General features: G+C 46.0%; 2 protein-coding genes across 14 annotated transcripts in view; one reads left to right on the top strand and one right to left on the bottom strand.

The window, feature by feature from the left end:
* Window positions 1-7083, top strand: part of ABI2 (abl interactor 2) — a 65369-nt gene extending 58286 nt beyond the window's left edge. For all 13 annotated transcript variants that reach the window (XM_033516063.1, XM_015634408.3, XM_015634406.3 and 10 more), the window contains one exon: window positions 1004-7083. In XM_033516063.1, the coding sequence (XP_033371954.1) occupies window positions 1004-1179 (176 nt within the window). In that variant the 3' untranslated portion in view covers window positions 1180-7083. The remainder of the gene's footprint in view (window positions 1-1003) is intronic.
* A 640-nt stretch (window positions 7084-7723) lies between these two features.
* RAPH1 (Ras association (RalGDS/AF-6) and pleckstrin homology domains 1) overlaps window positions 7724-15521 on the bottom strand; it is an 86920-nt gene continuing 79122 nt past the window's right edge. The window contains exon 15 of the mRNA XM_015633991.1: window positions 7724-15518. Within this exon, the coding sequence (XP_015489477.1) occupies window positions 13730-15518 (1789 nt within the window). The 3' untranslated portion in view covers window positions 7724-13729. The remainder of the gene's footprint in view (window positions 15519-15521) is intronic.

Below are 15521 nucleotides of genomic sequence, written 5' to 3'. Positions count from 1 at the left end.
AATGATCTCTCTTCTTTTGGAAAGAATTATGAGTTTACTAGGACTCTTGGACAGTGGGTTTATGAACACACGTTGATAATTTTTAATCCTTGCTTTAGTTTAGAGTATCTTTCCATCTATCCTCAGTACAAGGTTTTAGGATCCCTGTCCAACATACTTTTTTTATTTCCTTAGTGGCAGCACTGCATGTTTCATTGCCAAGTGCTCAAAGCAGTGATTGATGCTATTTGTTAAAGTACTCAGAGTCTGGCATAACTAACTTTCTCTATGAAACACATAATGATAGCACTGAGATTGGAAAAACGTATCAATTTGATGTCTATTTTCTGGCATTTCAGGACTGTTCCGTTTAATATTTCCAAGTTCTTTGTCCAGTTTCTTTGCTTTTCCTGCCATCAGTAAAATATTTTGCAGCTGTAAGAAAAATGTCCTGATATAATATGTGTACATTTCCACCTTCCTTCTTCATGGCTCCTAACAGGGGTTTGCCTACTGTGGTGCTGTGTGTCCTGGGAGTGGCTCCTGGATTCTGAGGTGCACATGCAGCTTTAGAGATTTAAATGTGGAAGGAGCTAAGATGGAAGTATGGGACATCAGCCATGGCTCATTCATACTGTGGCCTAAAGAGAGCTCTTGCTACACTCTCTCTTCCATGTTTTCCTGCTCTTAACTGTGCTGAAATCTGGTTTAGCACATGTAGTTTCAGTTTTGGGTGGTCACAGCCATGGGGATTCACAACCACCTTGTTGTATTGTTCCACACCAAAAGTTTATCATACAGTTGGACACTTCTTCTGATGGGTCTGGAAACAGTAAGAATAGAAGAGTTAAAGGAGTCCTGGCTTAGGTGCTTCTAAGTGTGAGCTTGTACAAAAAGGGGGTAGAAGAAACTGTTTCTCTCAGCAGGTCATTCTGCACATACACAGGTGAGGCAATGCCTGGACAAGGGAGGTGACTGGATTTTCCTCCTCCTCTCCTAACAGTCACGTTCTGTTCTTTCCTAGTGGTGGCAATCTATGACTACACCAAGGACAAGGAAGATGAGCTCTCATTTCAGGAAGGTGCCATCATTTATGTCATCAAGAAGAATGATGATGGCTGGTATGAGGGGGTCATGAATGGAGTGACGGGGCTGTTCCCAGGGAACTATGTGGAGTCGATCATGCATTACTCAGAGTGAAGACCAGAGGACAGAACACTGCATCTCCTGCTGCAGGAGCTGTCAGGGCTTCCCAGATCTCCACCAGCCTCTGGGACCCCGTCCAGTATAACTGAATGAAGGATAAATGTAACAACCACTCTTTTGGGTTTGTTTTGGTTTTTTTTTTATTTTCCCCCTCACGATAAGACAATAGTGATTTGAGTTGTTTGAACAAATGGCTCTTCAGCTGCCAGCAGAGGCTATCCTGAGCTATCTGACTTTGAATTAAGCTGACCCATTCAGATGTAACAAACTTGTTGATTAGCTCATACTTCACTCGAATTCTGACTTTTGACAGGCCTTGGGATCTGTCTCAGGAATCCTGTGTGCCCTCACGGTACTTATATTGGAAGCAGTGCCTGGCACTGGGGATGTCCTGGATGCTTGTGGTGAAGGTTACTGGCCAGTGAGCATCCCTCCTGTTTCTACACTACACTCCTGTGCAGCTGGAAGGACAGTCATGTGCTAGAAAATGCTGGGATTTCTACACAGAGACGTTCCTGTAACTGACTTCCAGATAGCTGGATGCATCTTTAGCATAAACACTTCTGCAGCTGCTCTGCACACGTAGGCTGACACAGGGCACACAGAGCCGGCTTTCATTCACTCACCTTTCAGTTTAGACAATTCAGATGGCTGCAGCCCAGAGGACCACCACCCCCATTTCTCATCTTCTGAATGCCACATATTTGTTTTGTGTTCTGCACAAAAAAAAAGAAAAAAAAAAAAAGAAAAAAGTGTGCTCCTCTCCACAGCGAGCTCCTTGCCACGGTTGCTGCCGGTTCAAACAGAACTCACAGATGCCGTTGATGGTGAAGGCAAAACAAAGTTTACAGGTCCTCCTGGGGTCTGAGGATTAACTCTAGGGGGTGTGATCTAAGGTTCAAATCTACTCATGCCTGCTTGCACTAGAGAAACTTGCCCCCAACTTTAGTTTTATGCACAATATAATCTTAAAAATCCAATCAGGTATTGTAAATTGGCTATTTTGTACTTGATGACTAGATTTGCATATGTACTGTGAGAGCCCTGTGCAGAGGCAGGACAAACGACAATTGTCGTCTTCATGTCTGTTGCCAAAATCTCTTCAGCGGAAGCAAAAAGGGCTGTTGTGTGTACTGGTTTCCCATGGAAATCCAAGCAGTAACTAGTAGTAGTCCTAGCTCTTCCCCTAGCCCTCTCCACTCTTTATTATAATAGATATTTTGAGCTGTACTGGTGGCTTGGGGTGGAGTAATACTAAGTGAAGGCTCTGTAGGTCCTTGCGATGATACTTTGCTTCCTAATCTAGTTCAGTTAAAAGTTCTGCTCAGTGATTGTACACAGCAGATCACTGTAAGTGATGGTTGTACTTGTCTGCCCTTAGGAACATCTAAATGTTACCTTTGGGTAAATATTATGCATTAACTAATTAAATTTCCTGTTAAGTCTTGTTAGTCTGCATTGAGCTGATCTTGTATTATGAGATTCTCCTGGGCAAGGGCATCTTCCTGGGCAACTTTAGACTGTCACCTGGCCAATTTGTAGCTGGTAGCAAGAGTAGCTTGTCCAAGGTGAGGCAAGGCTGCAGCCAGAAAGGTCAGCACAGGAGAGCAGGGCTGGCTGTGTGATGCACTGGCACCTGTCTTGGCAACTGAGCCAGCCCCTTGGTAGGTAGTGCGGTGCCAGCATGGAGGTGCAGGTTTGGTGCCAGCCTGGGCAGGGAGATGCCATAGCTGCTCAGAGGGGAAGAAGGAAGAAACAAATGAATGTTTGTAGGCCATGGAGGAATATGATCACCTGCTGTGAGCTTGTGGAACCAAACTTTGGTTTGGTTAAAGTCTGCAGGAAGGACAATTGGAAGAAATTCATGTGCAGATAGAAGTCTCTTTCTCCCTTGCTAATCCACATGTTGTCTTCTTTCTGGAAGCTGACTGCATTGTTTGGGATGAGTGCCAGAACAAATACACTTTAAGCCATTTACTCTGAAAAGTTTTCTTGCAGCAAGACTGAGAAGCAGCCGTGTTCAGTTGTTCCCTCAGCCCATCACTTCTGTGGAAGCAAGTCCAGAACCACTGTTTGTGCAGTCACTGGAATAATTGTTTCTAGTGTCATTGGGCAGGTCTAAGCTTTTGACACAGGGAGGTGGTGCTTGTAGCAAAGGTGATTGAACAGCAGCATTGACAAGCCTTTAGTGCTTATTGGGGGGGCTTGTGTTTTCCAGGAATATCAGAGCTTTCCTGGCTTCTCTTGGCTTGGATATATTTGTGACAAAAACAGAGCCCACAGTGCTCAAATGCATCATAAGGACAGCCTAATGAGTTCCTAAGTGAGAGCTGAACCTCTGCCTGCGCACCCAAACTGCAGCTGGCAGGTCACACTTCAGTGAAACATGTCAACCCACTCTGAGCAAGAGCTTATGCTTTAACACTTATGGCAGGTAGGTGGGGTAGTGTGTACTCCCACTGTGTGCGATACTTAATCTTCAATCAGCTGGTTTTTTGTCTTGCAAGTTTTCTGTGTTGTGTGAGAGCAGAGCAGTGTGAGATGAATGCTTGCCAGAGCCCAGCACAGAAGATGAGGCTGCAAAACCTTGAAAGTGGAATGTGTGACAGCTCCTCAAGAATTGGCTTTGGTCTGATGTGCCAGGGGTTACTTTGGTCCCTGCTTGGTAGTACATGGAATTGTTTATTGTGCAAGAACTGCTGTGGATGGAATTTCTGGGTCACCTCCTGCTGGTTTTATGCTTTATTATGCAGTACTAATGTAAAGAAATTTGTTGAGTTTTATGCATATTTTTTATTTTGTACAGATTTTAATTCTGTTGCTTGTTTGGGGATGATGTGATGTAATGGTCATAGACCAGGCCAAGGTAAACAGGCTTTGTATATTAGTGTTACATAGATTGCATGCTAGTAAAGTCAGTGAGGGTTGTGTTTCTAGTTTTGTCCTGTGTACTTCTCCTTGTCCAAAACCTTCTCTTCCCCACCCCTTTTTAATTTACAGGTTTACTTTAAAAGGGGGTGGCAAATCGGGGGTGAGGAGAGAAACACCTCAGTATTTTAAATAAGGTGCACAACATCTCTTCACTGCTGAGTTTTGCTGCCACAGCTCATGGTGTTCTGCATCACAGGCTGTTGAAGCGGGAGTGTGTATGTATGAGAGGTGGGGGAAGGAGACACTCCAGCATAGCCCAAAGAGTTTTGCTGAATGGCCAAAATGTATGTGTTTCTCCCTTTGTGAGAACTGCCTTAGCCCAGCCAGCTGTTTTCATTGTGCACAGAAATTGTTCAGCATCCTCTAGCGGTGTATGTTGCCTTGGTTTACTGTGTATCAAAGGTTTCTTCCTTCCTCTTGGCACCAGGGACAAAGCTATTAACTACAGCTGCCTCTCTGTAACGTGCCTACATGAGAGGAGATCCGAGTCTGTCCACATCTAGTGCTGAAGCAGGTTCATTGTGGTGCCTTCATTCCAGCCGAAGAGAGATAGCTGAGGTTGCATATGTCTCACCCATTCTTTCCCCTCCTTTTCCCCTTCCCCTCAGCTGCTGTAGCAGAGGGCTGAGAGGGGCAGGAGAGTCAACCAGCAAGTTCTAGGCTCGAGTGTCCTGAGGGTGTCCATGTGCATTGACTGGAGTAGGCACCAGAGCAATGCCAGATCTCTTGCTGGTCTGGCTGGTTAGACACAAACACGCATTGAAGGGCCACTGCTCTCACTGGAGGACAAGAGGTGTGGCTTGGCCCTGAGGTAGATGACAGAGCTTGGTGTGTGTTATCAGGAGGCTGAAGGTGTTCCTGGAATTCAGCTTGTCCTTGCAGATGGTTGAAGTTGGATGTCATGGAAGTGTCTGGAGCTGTCTGCTGGTGTGAGCCACAGGTCCCCACAGGTCCTGTGGTGTGTGGCTGGCTGGCTTACCCGTGGATGCCAGAAAGGCATAGACTCAGCTAGTTCTTGCTAGAGCAGTTTGTTCTCCTTTCACAGCTGCTGGGCATTTTCTTTTCTTGCTGCTGAGGGTTCTTGGTGATAGCCAAAATTGACAGTGGCTGTAATGGACCTTCTGAAAAGTGCCACTTTTACCTGGGGTATTTCAGTTGATCATGAAAAGAAAGCGAGGAGGCAGCAGGACTGAGGAGCCTTTTCCAGCAGAGGATGTGTGGGCTGCCTGCCTGCTGTGCATGTGCACATTGATGACTTAGTGGAAGAGGACTGTGCACTGATACTGTTGAGCTTCTTGGTGTCTCTCACCTGTGCTTGATGGTGACTTAATGCTGTGCTCTTCCTAGCAACTTCCACCACTTCCTAGCAGATGCTGTGGATGCACTTCTCTGCTGGAAACAAACTTTTTTGTTCCATCTGTGGGCTCCAGGCATAGAGCAAAACCTCCACATCTTCCTTTCTGGAAAGGATGGAACTTTACGTGGTTTAGTAAACTGGGTGCATTTACAGAGCTTCTCCTCCCAGAGGTGCAACAGAACATTTTGTGAAACAGGTGATATCTGTATTCTCTGCAGGCCCCCCCTTTTGGAAGCTGCTTAGAGAATGCTGTTGAAAAGACCACAGTGCTGTGGCTTTACTAGGAGCAGCAGTTGCGTTCAGAGTATTAAGTGTCACTGGTGAAGCACTGCAGCATTTCAGGCAGCATTACAAACCACATGCAGAGACTTCAGTACCTATGCTGGCAACCGTGGCAGTGGAAAATGTACAGCACTGTTGCATTCTCTAAGGCAAGTATTTACAACACTACGCTCTAGGGAAGGTGGTGGTGGAAACAGCACCAGCAGGATCATGGGCTGCAGCTTCTGGGGTGCCAGTCACAAGAATTTACTGTGCGTATTCACCTTTAACAGCTTCTGGCATCTCCCAGTATTTGGCACAGCTGCATTTTGTGGATAAAATAGTTATTACACAGAGGTCAGGTCAGGACAGTACAAGAAGGGAACAATATGTGGTTTGTTTTGGGGATTTGCCCCCAGAGTAGCTGAAGTCAATGTGTAGTAGCAGCCCTATTTACCTATTTCTAATGTTAAAACTTCAAGCATAGCAACGCCTCATGTTCATGGGGATGTGTTGAAAGCTTCATTCAGCCAAGGTTTGACAACTGCTGTTAGAAAGAATAATTCACAGATCATGGTGTTCTGCTGCTTTCATTTGAAATAAAACCCACCCATGTGTTTTGTGTAATCTCCAGCCCATGTGGGAAGAGGTTTGGGGGATTTTTTGGTACTCTAAATATACTAATTGTATTAGACATATAACAAGACAGTGATGGCAGCAGCAGCCTGCTGTCCAGAGGTAATCCTACACCCAGGACCCTGCTGAACACTGATATGGGGACCCTGCTGAAATGGGTGCAGTACATTTGTTGCAGTTTCTCTTTATACCTCCGAAGAATCCTACCACTACTGACTAATAGGAAGAGCTATGTACAAGTTTATTTCCATTACAGCGCCTCGGTAAGTGCTGACATGTCCAAGATTTTTTTGTAAAGAACAAGTGCTTCTTTTCACATTTGAAAAAGTGTCTTTTGCAACTTGCATGGACAAGTAGTTTCTATGAATTCTCTGGAGATGTCAGTGTCTAACATGGATTTTGTCCATGCACTTTTTTCTGAAAGCAGATACCCCCCCACTTTGGTTTGCAGTTGGAGCAGCACGCTGTGCTTTTGCTTTGGCACTGCTGATGCAGTGGATGGATGCAGACCCCACTGTAAATGACCAAGCCCACAGGACTCTGGGGAGCTGTATGCCGCCAGTAAAGTTTTAGTGTGTGTGCCATTTGAACCACCTTCCAGTGAGTGCAAAACCCAATTTTTAAATTTTTTTAATTGTACTTGGAATTAACTGTTGCTGTGTACTAAACCCTCTTGTTATGAGCCCTAAATAAAAAGAACAAAGCACACCTCATGTGTTCTGTGAGCGTGCCACAGTCGTGTCACATTTCTTGTCTTCGGCTACAGACTTCAACGCGCTAGGGCCAGGGATCATGTCTTGTGCAAGCAGGAGGCCTGTCCCTGAGGCACAGCACTTCCCACAGCAAATGTACAAACCTTGGCATCCACCCTGCTGCCTTCAGTGCAGCTCCTCAGCCTCTGTGGGACTCTCCCTTTTGTGCACTTGCTAATGTAATTCTCAGCTCTCTGCTGCGGAGGGACGCAGGGTGAGGCTGAGAGCGTTCCCAGCCACGTTCCCTACAGCCCCCAGAGTGGGGCCACAGCAGCACTTCCCAGCCTGCAGCTGTTCTGTGTGAGCAGAGCTGGACAGACTCTTCAGGCCTGAGCAAGGAGCAGATGGAAAAGGTGAGCCTTCACAGGGGTCCTCTTCAGCCCTTTAACTGGTGTGCAGCCATGGCTGGTACAGGCAGCTCTGACCCAGCGGAACGAACTGTGCAAAGGAACAGCAGTTTCACTGGGAGTGAGGACAGAAATGCGATACAGCTGTAGGCTATCAGCTACCTGACCCCTACTGAGAGCAACCACTGATAGCCTGAAAACACAGTGAGCTGATGAAAAAGGAAAATTGGAAGACAGAGGATTAAAACAGAGTATTAAATTTAACTACATCTTTATTGAATTGTGCATATTCCATTGTATAATGATCTATATTGGGTATTCTATAATGTAGTATTTCTTTTGTCCTCTCTCATGCTTAAAAAAGTATATTTATACATATATTTATATATATTTATAATATGGCAAAGCTCCCCCCAACCTGAAGCTATCAGTCTAAAAGAGCTTTGATTTTATTTTTTTTTTTTCTTTTTGGAAAGGGAAGAAGAGGGGAGGCAATCCCATTGAAAGATAAAATGTGCAATTTTCTTTTTAAAGCAGTAAACATGAATATTTACAGCACTCAGCACAAGTTTGCTGCACAGACAAATCATCATTGCAATGACACTTCTTACACTTGCATCTCCAGTATTGTACAGAATATTCCCAGTGACTGGTAACAATTAGTGTAAGCCATAAACCAAACTGCTGCTCCAGCTAATTTCTGGTCCACTGCAGTCCACTAGGAGGCCTAAGATTTCCAATTACAACTTGTGACAAAACATTTAGTTTTTCTTTTAGAAGTACAAGCACTATTGTGCTGCACCAAATTAGGTAGCAGGGTGCCATGGGCACAGCTGTGTTTGCTACACTGTCCTTTGCAAGTGTGTACCCACTTCCAGTGTTGGTTAAAGGCAAGGGACACACAACATCTAAGAGCGGCAACCCTGTTCTCTCACCAGACGTGCTACACATCAGCAGTATGAGACCCCTGGCAACAAGAGACTGGTGTACACACATCTGCATACCTGGAATTCAGCTCAGAATGCATCTCTGGCATCTTGGGAAAGCTGGAAGGGAAATTGTTTTCCACTGTAGCAAATGGTTGAATTCCAAAATTTCCTAAAAGACAAGTTGCCTTCAAGCATTTAAATAAGGGGGGATAGTGTCCACAATCTTTTACTGACAATACTTCCCTCTCATTTCTACAGCACTAGTTCCTGTTCCTCCTGGTCTTCTACCTTCTCTAACTCCCCTTTACCCAAGATCCATCTACTGAGCAGAGAGCTCACTGAGTCCTTGCCCCACTGAGTGCCTCAGAGCACCCACCAAATGATCATCATCCAAGTCATTATTTGCCCTGTGGTTGGTTAGTAGCAATTAAAGTAATTTACACTCTGCGAGATAAGCATGTGTTTGTCATCTCATTTGTAGTTTAGTGTCTTAAACGTCTCAAAATTAGACCAAGCCTGTGTCACAGTATTAGTGAGTGCTGCCCCCTGCAACAAAACCCTGGTTTGCTCAGTCTTCATGGGCATTTTTTAATTGAAGGAAAGTAAGTTCAGAAAGGAAAATTACTCAATGTAGAAAAACAGAATTCCAAAACAAAGCTTAAAATCCCACCAGCATGTGGCAAAAAACATCCAAGAGAAACTCCCCTGTAGTGTTCAGTCCTCTCTGGTTTGGAGTCTGCCCCAGTGGTGCAAGGGAATGAATGCAGAGCCCAACAGCAGGTGCCACAAATGGGCCCCAAAGTAGTAAGACTCACCTGCAGCTGAGTGTCACTGAGTATGTAGTCTACACCTTAACATGCTAAAAAAAAAACAAACCCAGCAACCAATCAAACTCCCATGTTCTGGCTGCATTCTCACTACCTTCTGCCAGGAATTCATACTGCTTTGCTGGAGTGCAACTGATTTTAACATGACACTAGTTAAGTAATACTCATACTAGGACCCACTTATAATCTTATTTTGAATAAGATACAAATTTACCTGCAATGGTACCACTGTAGCAAAACAATTTGGTTCTATGCTGTTTTCTGTAAAAAGCAGAAAAATTCTCTTTTTGCCCTTCTGCTGCTGAAATGGCACTTTTGGTTCCTTAAACTGTGGAAAAAAAAAAATAACTGAAAGGAAGACTGGCCACTCTATCTCTGAGCTGATATGATTTATCTGGTTGTCTAAGGGCACAGAAAGAAGGAATTAGAAAACCTTCAAATGTGCAAGCCCAGAACAGTAAACATTAAAATGCACTTGTTGAAAAAACTGCTTCCTTTCCCCTCAGACCTGAAAAAAAAAAATCCAGGTACCTGCACTTTGTTTCCCTGATGTGTCACTCACTGTTGCCCTGCAGAGAACTGCAGAGTAATCTCAGGAGAGGAGCTCTTTGGCTTTGAGGTCTTCACCAAGTCAGAGCAGTCAGTGGTGATTTGGTGCAGGAGGAAACCACTGTGCAGGGTGAAGCAGGAAACTTCCTCTTCCATGGAAAATAAGAGAATTATTTAGACACGTATGCCTTTCTCTCCCAGCTACAGCTGTTAAAAGACTAAACAGGACCCCTAGCACAGCCACCTGAAACATGCTGCCTGTGGTTTGCTTAGAACAATTTTTTTTTAAAAACAATTTCTCATCTAAGCTTAATGCTGCTAGAAGAGCCTAGTTTTCACTTTCAAAGCAACTCCCCAACACCTGAACTGTGATGTAATGTCCGAGAATAGCTCCCTGCTTTTTACACCTGGGCTGCAGGCACAGACACCTGGCTGAACAGGGCTCTGCTACTCAGAGGTGGATGCTATGCTGCATAGCAGAGGGGAAATGAAGATCAAATGTGGAAAAAAAATACAAACACAGCTGAGCCCTTTCAGCTGCCCTTGCAGGAGCAGGGCTCCCCTGACACCCACCTTAACAAGTGACCAGCCTGTGCCCTGCCTCACGTATTCCAACTCCAGCCATACACGTATTTTGGGATCAAAGCACTTTTGTGTCCAGAGTATGAACACTCAGCCTTCACATGCCCATTTTAACAGTGCCCAAAGTATTACTGCCCATGTTTGTAGCAGGAAGCCTCTTCCTGGGTGTCTGAAATCCAGCCCCTTAATTTTCTGATTTAATAAATATTATGGTGCAGTTATGAAATGACTGCACATGGGGGAAAATAACTTACTTGCAAAATAAGGTGTAAATATTTACTGTCACAAAACCAGTAAACATACCAGAAAAGCAAGTTACAAGGGGAGGTATCTCGTAACTTGAAAAGGCAACCAGATTTTCTGAACCATGCTGTAGCCAAATTTCCATGCTCAGTTGAGAAAAAACAAGCAGCAGGCGCTCTTGTTTAGGAAGGAAACTGTAACTAGAAGGAATACAGGGTGTCACCGTTGCTGACATAAATTCTTTTTGCTGCAGACTTAGAAGTTACACAGCTGTCTCCCAGCAAGCTGTGGGCAGCCTGCAGTAGTAAGCATGGATTCATTACCTAGGGAGAGATACCGGGGATATGAATGTGAGCACAGGAAAACAAGAACAAAGCTCAAATGCCTCTAAAGAAATGGCACTCAAAACATTGGTGTGCCAACTCCAAAGCCCAGAGTACCTGCACCAAATGAACTAAAGTAAAAGGGCTGGAACTGACACACACCAGTGAGGCTGTCTTGGGGAAAAGAAAAGCAGGTGGGGGAAGCAGAATTCCCTGACTGCCCTCACCTGGAGCACACACTGCCTCAGCCCAGGTGCATCTTGCCAGGAGCAGGATAATGTGCCCACTTACCCGTCACGGCTAAGGGCCGAGCAGTTTCGGCTGCAGCGAGCACCTTTTGCCCACTGGTGTGTCTGAGCCCCAGGAGCTGCACACACAAAAAAGCAGCAAGAGGACCAACAGTGAAAATTACAGCACCCGTGAGCTGCAGTATAGCTTAACAACCCTCCTGTGAAGTCACCAGCTACACTGAGCATGCTTAAAATCAACAATGCAAATGCTTTTAAGGACACTTTGTAAGCACAAAAATAGTACAAACAAAACTTGGTGGACAATTTGAAAGATACAAAAAAGTGCCTTTCCATAGCAGTGCTTTAAAAATGCACACAATGGTATATACTCTTATTGCTCAAAAAATCTAGTCTGAAATATTAAAACAATTTCCAGAGGTGCTGAAACAGATTTTTAAAAAAATCATATGAAACAGGTCAGCAGAGACAGCACCACTAATTTTTCTCTTTTCATGATGCACCTATTTAAAACTATATAGTTATAGATGTGTAATTTTCCACCTCAAATTAGCAAAACTTTTTATTCCTTTGTGAATAAAATATTCACAAAGACATTTTCACTATTTGGTTAAAAAAACCCAAAACAACAACTTTATAAAAAAAAGGAATGGGGGACACTGTCACAATATTTCTTAAATGTATCATTCTGAATTACTCTCATGAGAGATCAGTTTATATAGGTTTTACACATGTGAGGATAACTGCCAGGTCAAGCTTCTGTCTTTGTTTTATTCTTTGGGAAAAAGAAAGCATTTCAAGTTTGCTTTTGGAGAAAAAGTATGCAAACAATGAAATTATTTGCCCTATGAGCCTATTGACAGTATCCCCATGGTGACAAGGGAGGCAGTAACAGCTGAAGATGGGGTAGTTACAGTCCAAGTATTTTAGTTTTACAAAGGCCCACCACCCTGCAAGGAATGTGCAATGATACATAAGACCACTTACACCACCTTATCACAAGGTCTGAATATGTGGGTCAGACTGTACAATCAAGCTACCGAAGCAGCTACTGAAGAACAAGGACTGTCATACTCGATCCGGTGACCGATATCGGTGACTAACAAAAAACCAAGTAAATCAATAGTCTGTTTTCTACTCATATGGGCCCTTAGATGAAATTCCTAGCAAATGTTATTGCCTCTTTAAGGTTGTTTTATTTCCAGTCTTCTTCCTTGACTGCTAGAAGTGCAACTTTGTAATAAACAGGTTAATGCACTGGTCACAGTCTCTGAGAGCGACTTCCTACTCTCCTTGTCCTGAAATTGCTGCTCCCTTCTCTCTTTCCAGAAAGGAAAGTTTCCTGAAAATTTCTAATCGGTTACAAACAATACTTTCTTTACACATTTCCAGATGCTTGTTTTTGTGAAGACACTGCATCTTACCAGGCACAGACCAGGTGAGACTGGACGCTGTGCATGCCTGCGTGAGCACACAGTGCTTTCTACAGAAACCTACCTGTTCATTCAGGGTAAGAGTTACACGGACAGCTCACGGATCTGCATGGGTCAGCCTTGGGGGTTGGCAGGATTTTCGATTGCAGGAGTCCTGGCAGCTTTCAGAAGGGGTTAACACAAATATATCCATCTTGAGCCATAGAAACAAATGATTGAGCCTACTAACAGTTAGAATGCATAATGGTTTGGAATATATATATTTATCCTACTTAACTGCATGGACAAGTAAATTTGAAATAATTTGTATCGGTGTATATTTTTATACTATTTGAAAGGAGGGGGAGGCTCTTTATAGTATAAATATATTTCACTCCAGCCCACTATATATAAAATCTATTTCTTTCCTCTGAACATACTCATTTTCAGTAGTATTATGACCAGAATGTTTTGGTATGTTGCATCTGTACTTTTCAATCAATGGACAATGTACAGTTACCAGCCGAACACCTCGGCTTTGCAGAATTTACCCACCACAAACTGCTGAGAAGTTTGTGGGTTTAGGTTTTTTATTTCCTTTCTTTAAAGTGCCCCCTACATCTCCATCTTTATGGTAAGATTTGACCAGTTAGAGTCCGATTCCAGATAATATACTGACTGAAACAATAAATACGGTTCTACAAAAACATTCTGGTTATCTTCTATAATTGCGACGAAATAGATCACAATATATTATATACCTACACTTATAATACATGCACAAACATGTCTCACGTGGACAGACACTACAAAAAAAGTATCTCCCTCCCCCTCCCCTAAATGCAGAAAAAGAAAATGAGGGGTTTGGTCCAATCCATAAGAAGGGTAAAAGTAACTGAAAGAATGAAGCCAACACCTCTCTACCCACTTTTCCCAGTAAAGTATCAACACCCCTAAGCCTCCAAATTTTTAACCTAGCCATGGAAGGGGAATGTCTTTACATTTAGCCATAGCTGCAGTTTGAGATCACCTCTTTTAATGGGGCTATCATCCACATCCCCACATCCTCTCCACGTGCACAAGACCACGGGCTGGCCAATCACAGAGCAGCCCACAAGTCATGGAGAGCACTGGCCCTGGGGACTGACTACCAGTCCCGTGACAGCTTGGTGTTCTGATCCCTTTTGGGGGGTGCAGGGGGTGGCCCCCTCCGTAACGTTGCATAGCCAGATATATGACTGCCCCCAAAGCTGCTGGTCTTCTGCTGGTCAGCCAGCAGCTCTGGTGGGGGTGGAGGCAGGGCCATGTCGTCCATGGTGGCGGTGGGCTCTGTTCTGGACATCCGCGCGGAGGAGAGGGAGCCGTGCCGGGTGATGGATTTCCGCTGCAGCGTCCGGTTGAGGTCTGCCAGGAATCCCGGCTGAACGCTAAGGCTGGACTTGGGTGAAGTGGGCACTTGTGGGCCGGCTGACCCTGGGGGCTCTGCGACCTCTGCCTGTGTCAGTCGGGTGCTGTCGTTCCGCTTGGGGCGTGTGGGTGGTGGGGCTTTTTTCACAGATGGTTTTGACCATGCCTGTGGCTGGGGATTTACAACGGCGACTTTTGGGGAGGTGCTGCCTGAAAACACAGATGGAATTTCTACTGGAGGGGGAGGAAGATCTATTTCAGGTGGTGGTGGTGGGAAGTCTGAATCGGATGGCGGTGAAGGGAATTCAACCACAGGTTCCTTTCCAGACACACTCGGAGCAGAAGCCTTGGCTGGGATCCCACCCTGTGGAAGGACAATGGGCAGACCAGATAGGTTGAGCTTTCCTGGCTTTGGAGGGGCTGGAGGAGGTGATGACTCCTTGGAAGGAGATCCTGACGGCTCTGGTGAGTGTGCAAATTTGCTGACAAGGCGGTCCACTGAAGGCCTCTTGGACTCATGGTACTCAGTGGAGCTTGTGGACTTGATGCTGGAGTTGCGCTGAGGTGTTGGAGGCGGTTTCTTCCCTCCAGGGCTTGATGTCTTGCCGGCCTTTTTGACTGGAGACCCTGATTTGTCAGGTGGGGGAGAACCTGCAGAGGAAGCTGGGGAAGGAGGTGGAGGAGGAAACACTAAGCTGCTCTCTGGTGGAGGAGGTGGGAAATCTGGTGAGGGAGCAGCAGCAGGCTGCCATTTGGGCTTTGCCTTCACTGCTGGAGGTGACTGTGGAGCCACACTCAGTGGAAGGGGTTTCAGAGGCTGGGGCTCAGTGGCAGGTGGAGTGGGAGGAGGGGGGAACTGGCTGACTATCTGCTTCACCACCGATGGCACCGGGGACTGAGGGGATGGAGGAGGCTTTACTGAGAAACTCTGCTGCTTTGGGAATGTTGCAGGGGGAGTGGGGCCAGGAGGGGCAGGGGGCAGAGGAGGCACCTGGGGAGAAGTGACACTTGGTTGTTTCTTTATCACAAGGGGCAAGGGTGCAGTCACAGGGGGAGGGATGTGTGTGATCCCCGGTGACGCCACCTTCCCACTAGGCTGAGGGGGCAGAGCTGCCATGACAGGCTTTGGGGGTGCCTGGGGCGGCGGGGGGGCAGGCACAGGAGGAGGCGGCGGTGGCAACGAGGAGGCGACAGTAGCCTGGCTTATATTTGGTTGAACCTGATGTATCTTGGGGGGCGGTGGTGGCGGCGTGAACTGCGGCACAGAGGGGGCGCACGGTGCCGGCTTCAGCTGCGCCATGGCCGAGCCCGGGGTGGGCGGCGGCGGCGGGGGCGGAGGAGGCGGCATGACCCCGTTGGGGGGCACCAGGATCTGAGGCTTTGCCGAGGGCGGGGGCGGCGGCGGGGCCTGCTGCGCAGCGGGGGCTTTGGAGAAAGGGCCGCCGTGCTGGGCCGCGTTCTGCAGCCGGGTGATGGTGCTGTACTTGACGAACATGGTGGCGGGCGAGCCCGCGGATGGGGCGGCCTGGCTG

This window comes from Parus major, chromosome 7 (genome assembly GCF_001522545.3).
Source record: "Parus major isolate Abel chromosome 7, Parus_major1.1, whole genome shotgun sequence".
NCBI lineage: Eukaryota > Metazoa > Chordata > Aves > Passeriformes > Paridae > Parus > Parus major.
The sequence above is the reverse complement of the archived record's forward strand: the minus strand, read 5'-3'. Positions and strand labels throughout refer to the sequence as shown.